Source organism: Stegostoma tigrinum, chromosome 11, assembly GCF_030684315.1.
Source record: "Stegostoma tigrinum isolate sSteTig4 chromosome 11, sSteTig4.hap1, whole genome shotgun sequence".
NCBI lineage: Eukaryota > Metazoa > Chordata > Chondrichthyes > Orectolobiformes > Stegostomatidae > Stegostoma > Stegostoma tigrinum.
The window spans coordinates 28,182,060-28,195,228 of NC_081364.1; the positions used below are offsets into that span (position 1 = coordinate 28,182,060).

Consider the following 13,169-nt stretch of genomic DNA (forward strand, 5'->3'; position numbering starts at 1 on the left):
TCTATAAAAACTTTTATTTCCTATTTGATTTAATTGGCTAAACAGTTTGTTACTTAAATTTCCAAAACAATACAGATGAATAACTCATCAAAGCAGCTTAAATATACTTGAACAAAAACAGAAGTTGCTGGAAAAGTTCAGCCAGTCTGGCAGTATTCGTGAAAAGAAATCAGAGTTAATGTTTCGGGTCTGTGACACTTCCCCAGAAGGGGGTGATCTCTCTTCAGGGATGCTACCAGACCTGCTGAGCTTTTCCAGCAACTTCTGTTTTTGTTTCTGATCTACAGCACCCACAGTTTTTTTTATAAACAATTGAAGCCAATGATGAAAAAACACACTTTTCTCGCAGTATCTGTAGTTCTTTTTTCATGTCAGCATCTTCAAATTCAGAGTCATTGTCACTGCTCATATATGATGACTGGGAAGGAGATGCAGACTTAATCGTAATGGTTGGGGGGGCTGCTGCTTGACCACACGCAAGTTCAGGTCTCTGCCTCTCAGTTTTCAACAAAGCAGCTGATTTTCTTGATGAAGGAAATTCTCCAACTGTGCTCATCTGATTGCATGCAACTGATGTTTGAACATTTAGTTTTGTACTGAACGGTTCATCAGAATCTGAAGATGGACGGCTGCGAAGCATAGCTTCAACTGGAACAGAGGTCTGAGTTCGAGTAACCAAAGGCTTCAAATCAGGGCTAGATGTATTTGAATAAAGTTCAGGAGGTGCAGAATGTCTATTGCGACAAGGATATCTTAAAGTTACTTCATCTTTTGTGCTAATAACCGAAAATCTGCCAATTGTGTTAATTCTTGTAATGGACAGCAGCTTATTTTCCATTTTTTCTTTCTTCTGGTCACTTTCACCATTTGCTAATGATTGGCAGAATCCATTTCCTCCTGGTGAATCTGGTGCTTCGTTTGGCTTAGTTTCACTTTTTGCATAATGCTCAATTTTATTAACAATGTTCTGAGATGTTGGAACAACCTGAAATAAATTAGCAAACAATGTTACTCATAAGATCAGCACCATTTTAATAAATTGGGTCTCTGGCAAATTAGTACATTTTACTATATCAATGCTTATTTTATTCAACTTCCTGAAAACAAATCTAAGAAAGACCGAAATTCTTGCCAACTCATTTTATATTCATTTTCTTTTCCCCCTACAAGCCACCAGCTACTAGATATTTTATTTCTACCAGAAAGAGAGAAAAATTCAAAGTTTGTTCCGTATAGGTCTCAGAACTAAACAAGATGGTTAATAGCTAACTTTATTTGGAACACAATGGATCCCTGTCTGTTATTTTGTATTCAATTCCTCTCAGAACGGATTAAGTTTCATTTACACGAGAAACAGATCTGACAAGTGTGTGCGGATTTTAATAACCATGTAACCATTTAACTGGAACCATCTGAATTTTTAAATTTTAATGGAGATATTTGTAGGGTTTTGGGTATAGGAACTTCTCAGCAGAAAATCCAATTTCTGGGCAATTCATTTGGACTCTGCTGTGATGGGATTTCTGCAGGATCCCTTTGCGTAACTCCCATCTACACTGGAATGATGATTGTTTGGCCATCAGAAAATCTGTCCCATGTTCAAAAAAAAAGTACAACACACAAGGGCAAACATGAAGCAAAAATATAAACAACAACTGATCCAAACATTTGCAGAACATTTAGTAATTCTTTGAAACATACCTCAAACTTGTCTATTGTTACAGGAAGAAGATCCACTGTCGACGACATAACAAACATTGTATCAGATGAGCCTGCCCCCCTGATGTCAGCAATAGTCACTACAATATAACAGAAGCAATAGGTTTCTGGCATGATCAACATTTCAAAACTATCATGAAACTTAAATGATCAACTCATCAAATTTGAGAACTTTCACTCAAGGTCAATTTAGAGACCAGCCTTATACTAGATAGAAAATTGGCTGAGGGAAAGGAAAGAGATCAATGGTCAACAGATTTTTTTGGGCTGGAGGAAGGTTTGTGGTGACATTCTCCGAGGATTGGTATTGGAACCCTTTCTTTTCCTGATATATATTAATGATCTGGATTTTGATGAGCCGGAGACCGTTTTCAAGTTTGCAGATGACACAAAACTTGGAAGAACTACAAACTGTGAGGACACTGTGGAACTCCAAAAGGAATTTAATAAGTTGGTGGAGTGGATAGATAGGTGGCAGATGAGATTCAATTTAGAGAAGTGCTAGGCAATGTACTTTGCTCAGAAGAACATTGTAAGGCAGCACAAAACAGCAAGTACAGGAACAGAAACACCAGGACATACTTGTGCACAGATCATTGAAGGTGGTTGGACTGGTGGAGAAAACAATTAATATTGCATACAGTGCTGTCAGCTTTGTTAAGAGAGAAACAGAATACGAGAGCAGGGAGTTGATGCTGAACTTGTACAAAAAAAAACTTGTTTGACCTAAACAGGGGTATTAGTATAGTTGCGGATGTCACATTATAGGGAAGATGTGCATGCATTGGAAGGAGGGCAGAGCCAGGAAACAGCCTCTCAACATCTATCACACTTATCCCTCTAAGCATTTTATATATCAATGAGATCAGCATCCATTCATTTGAACACCAAAAATATGGGAATATTTTACTCAATCTGACCAAGGCAAGGACATCCTTCCTTGAGCAAGGAGAACAAAACTATGCACAGTACTACAGGCGTAGTCTCAGCACAGCCCTATATAATTGGAAGTAGATCTTTTTTCACTCTTCGGGTCCTTTTGGAATTGAGGCTGGCCTTCCACTTGTTAACATGATTGATTGTAACACCTGTGCCAAATTTGTGACTGTGTACAGCATGACCCAAATCATGGAGTATAAATATTTGTTTCTCTCTTACTTTTGAAATAATAACTCTGCTTTCCTATTCTTCTTAATGTAAAGTGAATAACTCACATTTTCTCCACATCATACTCAATGTACCATATTCTTTTCAATCACATAACCTGTCAAAATCCCTCTGCAGCCTCTCTGCTTCTTGCTCATTATTTACCCACCCAGCTTCAGGTCCTCAGTAAATTGAATACAAATTTTCGACATTGAGAAATACATATTCAAGGATCATCTGCTTACATCATCACAACAATATTTAACTCAGGCTAAAACTATATATGTAACGTAAGATGTGCAAGTGCTGCTCAAAGACTTGATTTGTTTTGTGATCCATTTCACTAGTTTGTTGGACAAATATAGCTTTGTTTGAAGAATATAAGTAACACTTTAGTCAGCGCACCTTGACTGTTTATAATCGATGCTCCTGTGGACAATTCTGCTGTCTGTGGTCGCACATAGCTTTGAATACACTCTTTAACTTCTAGATTTTGATTCTGCAGAGCAAAGGACAACAAAAATATAGCAAGTAGTTAATGAAAATGATTTATATAAAGTACTTTAACAGAAATGTTTGCATCAAATAAAAGATGGATGCATTTACTCAAATCATTTGGACTTTATGTGCCTTTTCTGCATTTCACTCACTCTTAGTGATACTACTGCAAGCATACTCCAATCCTTGCTTCCGCGCAAAGCGTTTTATTCTGGTTTTTTATGTCACTAATTTGTGAACTCCAAGTCAACAGTAACGCTAATCAGGTACCAGAAGATTTGCAGAACCACAATTAATAATTTCGTCATGCAATTCTTTTCCTGTCTTTTGACAGTACTCATTGCCTTTCAATGACCTTATTCAATTAAGTAGGGGGTTTCATTTTGATGCCCAAATTAATAAAACAGACTTTTGCAGGAACTTGCTGTCAGTCACGTCTGTGCACAAATTAACAGTAAAGCCCTTCGAAAGCAATTTCAAGCCTGAAAATCAGAAGATGCTTTACATGCAAGTCTTTCACTCCTTTCATCCACCAACACATTCCCCTTCAAAAAGCTTCTCAATCATAGATTTATGAATGTGAAGCTGTTTCACCTAACTGCTATTGTATAAACTTGACGATGGCAGTAAAGAGGAAAAATCAGCAGAACTACAAATTACAAAAGCAAATGCAAAAAAACCAAAGAATTTGAAAGCTGTCTGCGGTCTTGCCATCAGCAGAGCACCGCTTGTTAAATAATGGAACCTATAGTTTCAGTGATGTTCTACAGTTTTGCAAACACAATCATAGCAAGGACTTAAATGAAATGAAAAAGCTGTTATCAACTACGAAAGCACTGGACAAAAACATAACCTTTGCTGGAGTCAAGAATATTAAGGCATGACCAAAAAGGTAGCAGAGCATTTTAAGCTAAGTGAGCAAAATCTTAAAATTAGAGTTGAACCATTCAAGAGAAAATATGGGGTTGCTTTTCTACTCAAAGTGTAGTGGAAGTGCAGAATTCTTTCCTTCAATATGCTGTAGATGTTGGATCAATTGAAATATTCAACATTAATACTGACAATCCTTTGTTAGGTGAGATCACTTAAATTAGCACCTTTCCAGACATCAAAAAGCAGTCCACAGTCAATTAAATCTTTTTCTGTTTTTAATGTAGGTGAGAAAAATCATAGGACACATTTTAAAGGCGGATACATGGAAGAAAGACTTAGTGAATTATTAACTCTGATTCCAATCTTCCTATAATGGATCTCTCTTCAAAATTAGGATAAAAAGAAAAATTGTTTCCAATTATTTGTCAGTACACAACTATGAGATTAACACAAACAAAATTAGCAGGAAAGTTAGATTAAAAATCATTAAACAGAGTGGTTCGAACATTGAATTTTCTGCTAGAAATTAGAGTTGAAGGAGAGTGCATAAATGAAATTAGATAACTGCTTGCAATAGAATATTAAAAATTATTGAAGAGAGTTAGACTAAATCAGACAATTTGTGGAAAAACAAAAAGAAAACACCAGCATATAACCAAACTGCCAAATAGCCTCTCATATAACATTCCATAGCACTAGGTTTTGTGATCAAAATAACAATAAACCTAATGGTGTTGCCTGACTTTAATGTTGGATAATTTTAGGTGAGCATCAGGTGCATGATTAAAGATCAATAGTCTCACTGATATTGTCAAAGTTACGAGTGTCATGGATTGAATGTCACATGTTGATAAATTTCAATGGTAGATATCAATTAAACCTGCACATAACCTCTCAGGCACTGAAAATTCAATAGTACAGCTAAGAAGCATTCTTTTAGGTATTGACAGGTATTGAAGATTTTTTTTAAAAAAATCACATTCTGATGAAAGGTCATTGACCCAAAATTTTAAATTGTTATTTTAGTTATACTTCGTAGATTATTAATTTCTCTAGTCTAATTTTTCCATTGGTGAAAAATTGTTTGATTATGATAAATAATTATTTAGATATTAAAAGAAAATGTACACCAGGTTATTTCTTTTAATCTGTATTAGACAATAAGGTACAAATGGACAGTTTGGTGGTTTAGACAAATTTTCACATTTTGAAGACTTGGGAATGGTGGCTCGTGATTTCTTGTTACTGACCCACTGAATTGCAATAACACAGACCTGTTAGGAAGGGATTTCAGGGATTTCGGCCCAGTGACTGTGAAGAAATGGTGATTCCAAATCAGGATGTTGTGTCGCTTGGAAGGCCATTTGCTGGTTGTGGTGCTCACAGGCATATGCCTGCACTTGTCCTTCTAGATGATAGAAGCAATGGGGTTGAATGGTGCCATAAAAAGAGCTTTGGTGAATGGCTGCATTGAAACTTGAAGATGGTATACACCATCACTGTGAATTGGTGGTACAGGAAATGAACTTTGGAGGTTGTAGACAGCATGCCAATCAAGCAGATTGCTGTATCCTGGATGGTTTTGAGCTTCTCAAATATAGCAGAAGATGCACTCATCCAGACAAGTAGATCAAACTCCAAAACACTTGTCACTTGGTCTGGAGATGATAGACGTTCTTGGGAGACAACAGGAGATTTACGCACTACAGAATTCTCAGCCTCCAACCTGCTTTAGTCGCCATGAAATTTATACGGCTCGTCCAGTTCAGCATCTGGTCAACAGCTAACCCTAGATGTTGGTCAAATGGGGATTCAGCAATGTTACTTCCATTGCATGTCATATTTCAATAATAACTGAATTTAAGATCTTCTTTCTTGAAGTTACAAGAATGCTGAGATCATGTTTTACCTGTTACCTGCAAACAGGTCAAGAATGGAAATTAAGTATCAATACATCTTTACAAACTCTACGAGTTTTTGAAAAAAAAATCTAACAGGCTTTTAAAACTATTTCATACAGATAAAAAGCTAAAAGGGAAATTTATCGATTTTACTCATTGTGAGAACTTGGGAACTTTAAAATTACACAAATCGTTTATCGGCACTTCAGAACTCAAACAACAAAAAAAATTTAAAAGAGTTCTCCACTGACCACTTCTGCAGTAGGTTTCTAAAATAACTGCAGTTACAAGAGAGAGACCAAACTGTTAACTTTTGATCAAGTATCAAATAGTTGTGATATAAACTGTGATTTACATATACAATTCAAATTCCTCAGGGTAATGCTGTAGGCCCAATAACCTGGTGTATATTTTCTTTTAATATCTAAATAATTATTTATCATAATCAAACAATTTTTCATCAATGACTTCTCTCCATCATAAGGTCAGAAGTGAGGATATTTGTCAATGACTGCAATATGTTTAGCACTATTCATGACTGCTCAGGTATGGAAGCAGTCCATTTTCAAATGAAATACGATCTAGACAATATGCAGGCCTGGACTGACAAATGGCAGGTAATATTTGTGCCACACAAATGTCAGGCAAAGACCATCTCCAATAAGAGACAGACAATCTAACTACTGCTCCTCGACATTCAATGGTACTGCCACCATTGAATCCCTGGGGTTACCACTGACCATAAACTCAACTGGCCTCGCCACATAAATACAGAGGCTACAAGAGCAGGTCAGAGGCTGGGAACACTGAGTAACTTGCCTCCTGACTTCCCAAGTGTGTCCACCATCGACAAGGTACAAGCCACAAGCCACAAATGTCACGGAATATGCCCTACTTATCCAGTCGAGTGCAACTCCAATATTACTCAAGAAGCTTAAGATCCTTAGACAGCACCTTCCAAACCCAAGATCACCTCCATCTAGAAAGACAAGGGCAGCAGATATGTAGGAACACTACACTCTGCAAGATCCCCTCTAAGTCACTCACCATCTGGACTTGGAAATATATTACTGTTTCTTCACTGGAACTGGGTCAAAATCCTGGAATCTCCCTCCTCGGGGAATTGTTGGTCAGCCTACATCATGTCGATTGTAGCAGTTCAAAGTGGCAGCTTACCAACATCTTCTCAAGTGCAACTAGGGACAGCACATAAAAGTGCTGGCCAACCTGCAACCCACTTCCCATGAGCAAACAAAAAATGGATTATACTCATAGTCGGCGTTTAATATCACTAAATTTGAATTATTAGCAGATAGCTTGGATTATTCCATTTTATCATCATTGCTTTTGTAATAAATTCTGTTTTATGGCGAAAGTCAAATTTACAGCATTGCATACTTACGTTTAAGCAAGAGACTAGTTGTTAAAATCAAACTCAAATCTAAGTGTGATCCATTAAGCCAGATTACTGACTGTGATCTGATTCGGCATCATAGAATCCCTATATTTTGGAAGTAGGACCGGTGGCCCATCAAGTCCACACCAATCTCCAATGACCATCCCACCAAGAACTACTCCTTTAACCTATCCTGAAAACCTTGCATTTCCCTTAATCCACCCAGCCTGTACATCCCTGAACACTACGGGCAACTAACACTGCTAATCCACACAACCTGCCCATCTTTGGACTGTGGGGAGAAAACTTGAGCACTTGGAAGAAACCCAAGCAGACACAGTGAGAATGTGCAAACTCCACACAGACAGTCGCCCAAGGGTGGAATCAATCCAGGTCCCCGGTGCTAAACAGGCTGCTATCCACTGAGTCACGATGCCACCCCCTAACTTGATAGGTAACAACATCAGCTGAAATCATAATAGGCAAATTATAAAAAATTAAGAAACTTATAAATTGTGATGTTATAAGCACCTGGTCAGATTAAATGTTGCAGAGACGAATAAAACAAGATTTCTTTTTCATTTCTTCATCCTGCTGAGTTAGCATCAGGGAGGTGAAGACCTAGTGGTATTATTGCTGGACTGTTAATCCGGAGATCCAGATAATATCCTGGGGAGTTGGATTTGAATCCAGCCATGCCAGATAGTAGAATCTGAATTCAATTTTTTGTTTTTAGAAATCTGGAATGAAGAGTCTAATGATGAACATGAATCCATTGTGGGCGGTTGGAAAATCTGGTCCACTAATGTCCTTTAGGGAAGGAAACTGCCACCCTTACCTGGTCTGGCCTGTATGTGATTCCAGACCAACAGCAAACGTGGTTGACTCGTACAGCCCTCTGGGCATTTAGGTACAGGCAACAAACTCTGCGTAAGCAAAGACACCCTCATCCCATGAATGAATTAAAAACTTAAATGTTAGAACATAGAACAATATAGCGCAGAACAGGCCCTTCGGCCCTTGATGTTGCGCTGACCTGTGAACTAATCTAAGCCCCTCCCCCTACATTATCCCATAAGTTTGCCTTATCTGGTAGCACTCAAGCCTCTCTATTGTGTTTATGCCCACTATACACAGAGATTACTGGGGGTACTGTCTTTTGCATCAGATGCTATAGCAGGACTACCTAATGTTCAGGTATGTGTAAAAATATTCTTATAGCATCATTCTACGATTAGCAGGGAACTTTGCTGGCATATTGACCAACATTCCTTTTGCCATTATCACCACCAAAAGTCTTGATGGAGATTCTGATGTCAGTGGTGATTAAATATTTCTTACAGTTCAACATGCTCCCAACAATTCAGAGACTTTACATGGGTTTCAATGAGAAAAATCAACTGTGGAAATCAGGATACAGTATAGTACGCTCTTGAGGGCAACTGGAATCTGTGAAAACATGGCAAACAAAAGCACATCTCCTGAACCACCCACAGTGAGGATCCTCTTAGAGTAGGCAGAGTCTAAATAAAGATGTATATCAATATGTAAACATGAAAGTTGAACAAAGATGATAAGAGATATATAAACAAAAGCCTTTTTTTTTAAAGTTACCAATAATTAATGCATAAAAGCAATGAGACATGAAAAGCTATAAAGTTTAATTTTTAGTGCCTGAGGAGCTTGACAGCAATTAAAATTTAAGAAACCATTAAAAATTAATTTCCACTTGATTAGTTAACATTTTAGCAGTTAAAATCTTTCCAGGATATTAGGCTTTTAAGGTGGCCCATCACAGCAAGTTGATACAGAAAGTGAATACACAGTGGGCTAATAAGATGGTTACAGAACTGGTTTAGTCATAGAAGACAGAGGAGCGGTGGAAGGGTGTTTCTCAAATTGTAGATCTCCAACTCGTGGTATTCTATAGGAGTCAGAACTGTTTGTAATATATATATAAATGGCTTAGAGGAGAATGCTGGTGGCATAATTAGTAAGTTTGTGGATGACACGGAGATTGGGCAAGATAGAGAGGAAGATTACCAGAGGACACAGCAAGACATAGATAAGCTAGAGTTATCAGCTCCTTAGTCTGTCTAACTATTCTTCTCTCTCTTTAGGTTCTACCCTATCATTTACTCCGTACCCACCCACCTCCCTATTTTCTGCATATAAACTGACATTTATCCAGCTACCATCAGTTCTGAGGAAGGGCCACTGGACCCTAAACGCTAACTGATATTTTTCTTCAGAGATGCTGCCAGACCTGCTGAGCTTTTCCAGCAACTTCTGTTTTTGTTCCTGATTCACAGCATCCGCAGTTCTGTTTTTATTTAGTATTTAACTCAACGCCACATCTCTTCAAGATATGCCCACCTTGAAGAAGTTCTGCTTCTCTCTCCAACTGGATCTTCGTTCTCATCATTCTTCTCGCCCTTTGACGTTAATTTCACTGTCACTTCTGGTGTTTGACCAAGTATTTGCTAAAACTCATTTCCACAGCCATATCACAGTCCTCTATGATTGCCAGCGGTTCAGACTCACTCCATGTAGATTACAACTGATGTTTCATCCCTCATGCTTTGAAACCTCCCAGGATCACATATCTCCATGATGTTCAACATTCCATAGACACCTCCTCATACCGCATCCTGAGATCCACACTGCGAGTCATGCGACTTCACGTGCACACTCTTGACCTTTTTAAGAGTATCGTAACATGCCGGCTCAAGCCCTCTGGACCCTTCCTCTCCCCCTCCTCCCTCTGACTCCAACACCTCTCCCAACCCCATTTCCTGTCAGGTATTTATCAGCTCTCCTAACCTTCTGCTCTCCGATGCTGAACGTTCCGTACTCAAAGGCCTCAGCTTTATTCCTCTGCATCCCCACCTTAACGGATTTCAGGCACATGACACTGAACCCTTCTTCCGACATCTTTGCCTCCATGCCCACTTCTTTTGGACAAGAGTCCACTCCCCATCCCCTAGAACTCTTTGCCCAGTTCCAACATTTTCCCTCCATCTGGACCCCTCCCTCTGGCCTTTCACCTGCACTCAGTATGTTCATCGAGATCGCTCAACGTGATACTAGTCACCTCAATTTCTCTGCCCCCCTCACCTATCTCCAAAATCCAATCTTCCTCTAAACGGACTGCACTTAGATCTAACTCTGATTTTGATTATAAGCCTGCTGATATGGGTGACTGTTTCAGAGATAGTAGGAACTGCAGGTGTTGCAGAATCTGAGATAACAAGGTGTAGAGCTGGATGAACACAGCAGGACAAGCAGCATCGTAGGAGCAGGATGATGCTGTGGTAATCTGGCATACTAATCTCTACCTTGCAGAAGATGAGTGCCGGCTCTCAGATACCTCCTCCTATCTTTCCCTGGGCCATGACCCCAACATGGCACACCAGGCATCGGTTCAACAACAGTCACTGACCTCATTTTATCTGGCCATCTCCCACTCACTGCTTCCAAGCTGACAGTATCCCAGCCCTGCACAGCTCGCTTCTACCTCCTTCCAAAAGTCCACAAACATCTGTCTCTCTTGCTTGCTGCAGTGTTCCTGTGAAGCTCAGCCCATGCTAGAAGAACAACACCTCATTTTCTGCTTAGGGACCCTGCAGCCCACTGGACTCAATATCAAGTTCAATAATTTTAGGGCCTAAACTGTCCCATGTCCTAGCCCCCTACACCACACACCAGCCCCTGTTATCACATAGCCGGCCATTACAGACAACCTGTTGTTAGTCTCTTTCAATCTCGATTCACAACTATTCACCCTCCCAACCAGATTGTTGTCAAATTCCTTTGTCTGTCCAACAGTTCTTCTCTTTTTAAGCTCTATCCTATAAATTACTCCCTTCCCCACCAGCCTCCCTATTTTCTAAATATAAACTGGCATTTTCCTAGTTATCAGTTCTGAGGGAGGCTTACTGGACCCAAAACATTAACTCTGATTTCTTCTTTGCAGATGCTGCCAGACCTGCCAAGCTTTTCCAGCAACTTGAGTTTTTGATCCTGATTTACAGCACCCGCAGTTTTTTTTCGGTTTTTATTGTGTACAGATAAGCTAGAGATTAGGATGGAGAAATGGCTGATGGAGTTTAATCTGGACAAATGCGAGGTGGTGCATTTTGGGATATCTAAAGCAGGAGGGAAGTATACAATAAATGGCAAAACTCTAAACAGCATCAACATAAAGAGGGATCTTGGGTACAGGTCCACAATTCCCCCAAAGTGACAACCCAAATGGATAAGACAGTCAAGGTGCTATTTGGCATGCTTCCCTTCATTGGGTACGACACAAAGTATAAAAATGGGCAAGTCATGTTGGAGCTATCAATAACTTCAGTTTGGCCGTATTTGGAACGTTGGATACAGCTATGGTTACCACACTTACCAGCAGGATGTGCAGGTTTTGGAGAGGGTAAAGAAACAGTTTGTGAGGATGTTGCGTGGTTTGAGGGGTACTGACGATGAGAAAAGATTGGAAAAACTTGGACTGTTTTCACTTGAATGTCAAAGGATGAAGGGTGAACTAATAGAAGTTTACAAAATGATGACAGGCATGAATAAAATGGAAAGCCAGAATCTTTTTCCTACTGGAGAAATGTCAATTACTAGGGTACACAGATTTAAGGTAAAAGGAGGAACGTCTGAAGGAGATATGAGAGGCAAGTTTTGTAAAGAGGGTGGCAAATACCTGGAATGTAGTGGCAGCAGCAGATATAATAGCAACATTAACAGATGTATGAATAAGCAGGGGATAGAAGAATGTGGACAACATAGAGGCAAAAGGTTTTTAGTTTAAAAAGGCACCACGTAATGGTACAGCCTTGGTGGGCCAAAGGGCCTGTTCCAATGCTGTACTCTTGGCTCATTAGCTCTTGAGATTTCCTCTGGGGCTCCATTCATTTCCACCAACTCAATCTCCTGTATTTGTGCTGACAAATGTGGTTTTTGAACTCTCAAAGCAGAAGTGTTGAATAACATCCTTAATAATCATCATTGCTCCAGTAAACAAATCCACAACATTCAAAGAAAGCATCAATTTCAAGACACCATAGCATTTAAATTAGTGTGCGCAGACAGGCAAAATTGGGCAACAATACTTTAAACAATGTAACTGGCACGCAGCAATATGCAAAAAGCCATAACTGTCCTTGCACTTTACACAGGCAGGGGAAGTCAGAGCTAAGCAGTTGCATGTTTGCTTCTAGTCATTGTTCAGTATTAAACTGCCCAACTGAAGTTCACTTAGATAGTAAATTCGTACAATACATGATTCCTTTGAAGAAGAGTTGAAACTGCCTTCCTTGTTTTGCAGCCGACAGAACTATTTGGCTGCCCCTCACTTTGGGCCCATCCCTTCTTTCACCATCCACCACCCCTTTGACCCCATCCTTCTTCCAAATTTTTCCTCTCCTACGCAAACTCAGTTCGACTCCAGCCTCATTGGTTTCACTTTCACCCGTCCTCATTTCCGCTACTTCAGACCTGAGTGAAGAGGCCTGGAAGCAGAGGCAATCTTTCAAGACGTTCAACTGAAACATTTTTTCTCAACCTAAGCAATGAGATACAAACTTACTTATATATCCAGTCAACACTTGCGTTGGATTTATTGTTTACAA

The 13,169-nt window shown here is 39.4% G+C and overlaps 1 protein-coding gene across 5 annotated transcripts in view; it reads right to left on the reverse strand.

Moving 5' to 3' along the window:
- wnk2 (WNK lysine deficient protein kinase 2) overlaps positions 1 to 13,169 on the reverse strand; it is a 181,715-nt gene that overhangs the window by 38,901 nt on the left and 129,645 nt on the right. For all 5 annotated transcript variants that reach the window (XM_059649864.1, XM_048547623.2, XM_048547620.2 and 2 more), the window contains 3 exons: positions 3,271 to 3,364; positions 1,702 to 1,799; positions 339 to 985 (listed from right to left, as the gene is read on the reverse strand). In XM_059649864.1, coding sequence (XP_059505847.1) covers positions 339 to 985; positions 1,702 to 1,799; positions 3,271 to 3,364 — 839 coding nt within the window. The remainder of the gene's footprint in view (positions 1 to 338; positions 986 to 1,701; positions 1,800 to 3,270; positions 3,365 to 13,169) is intronic.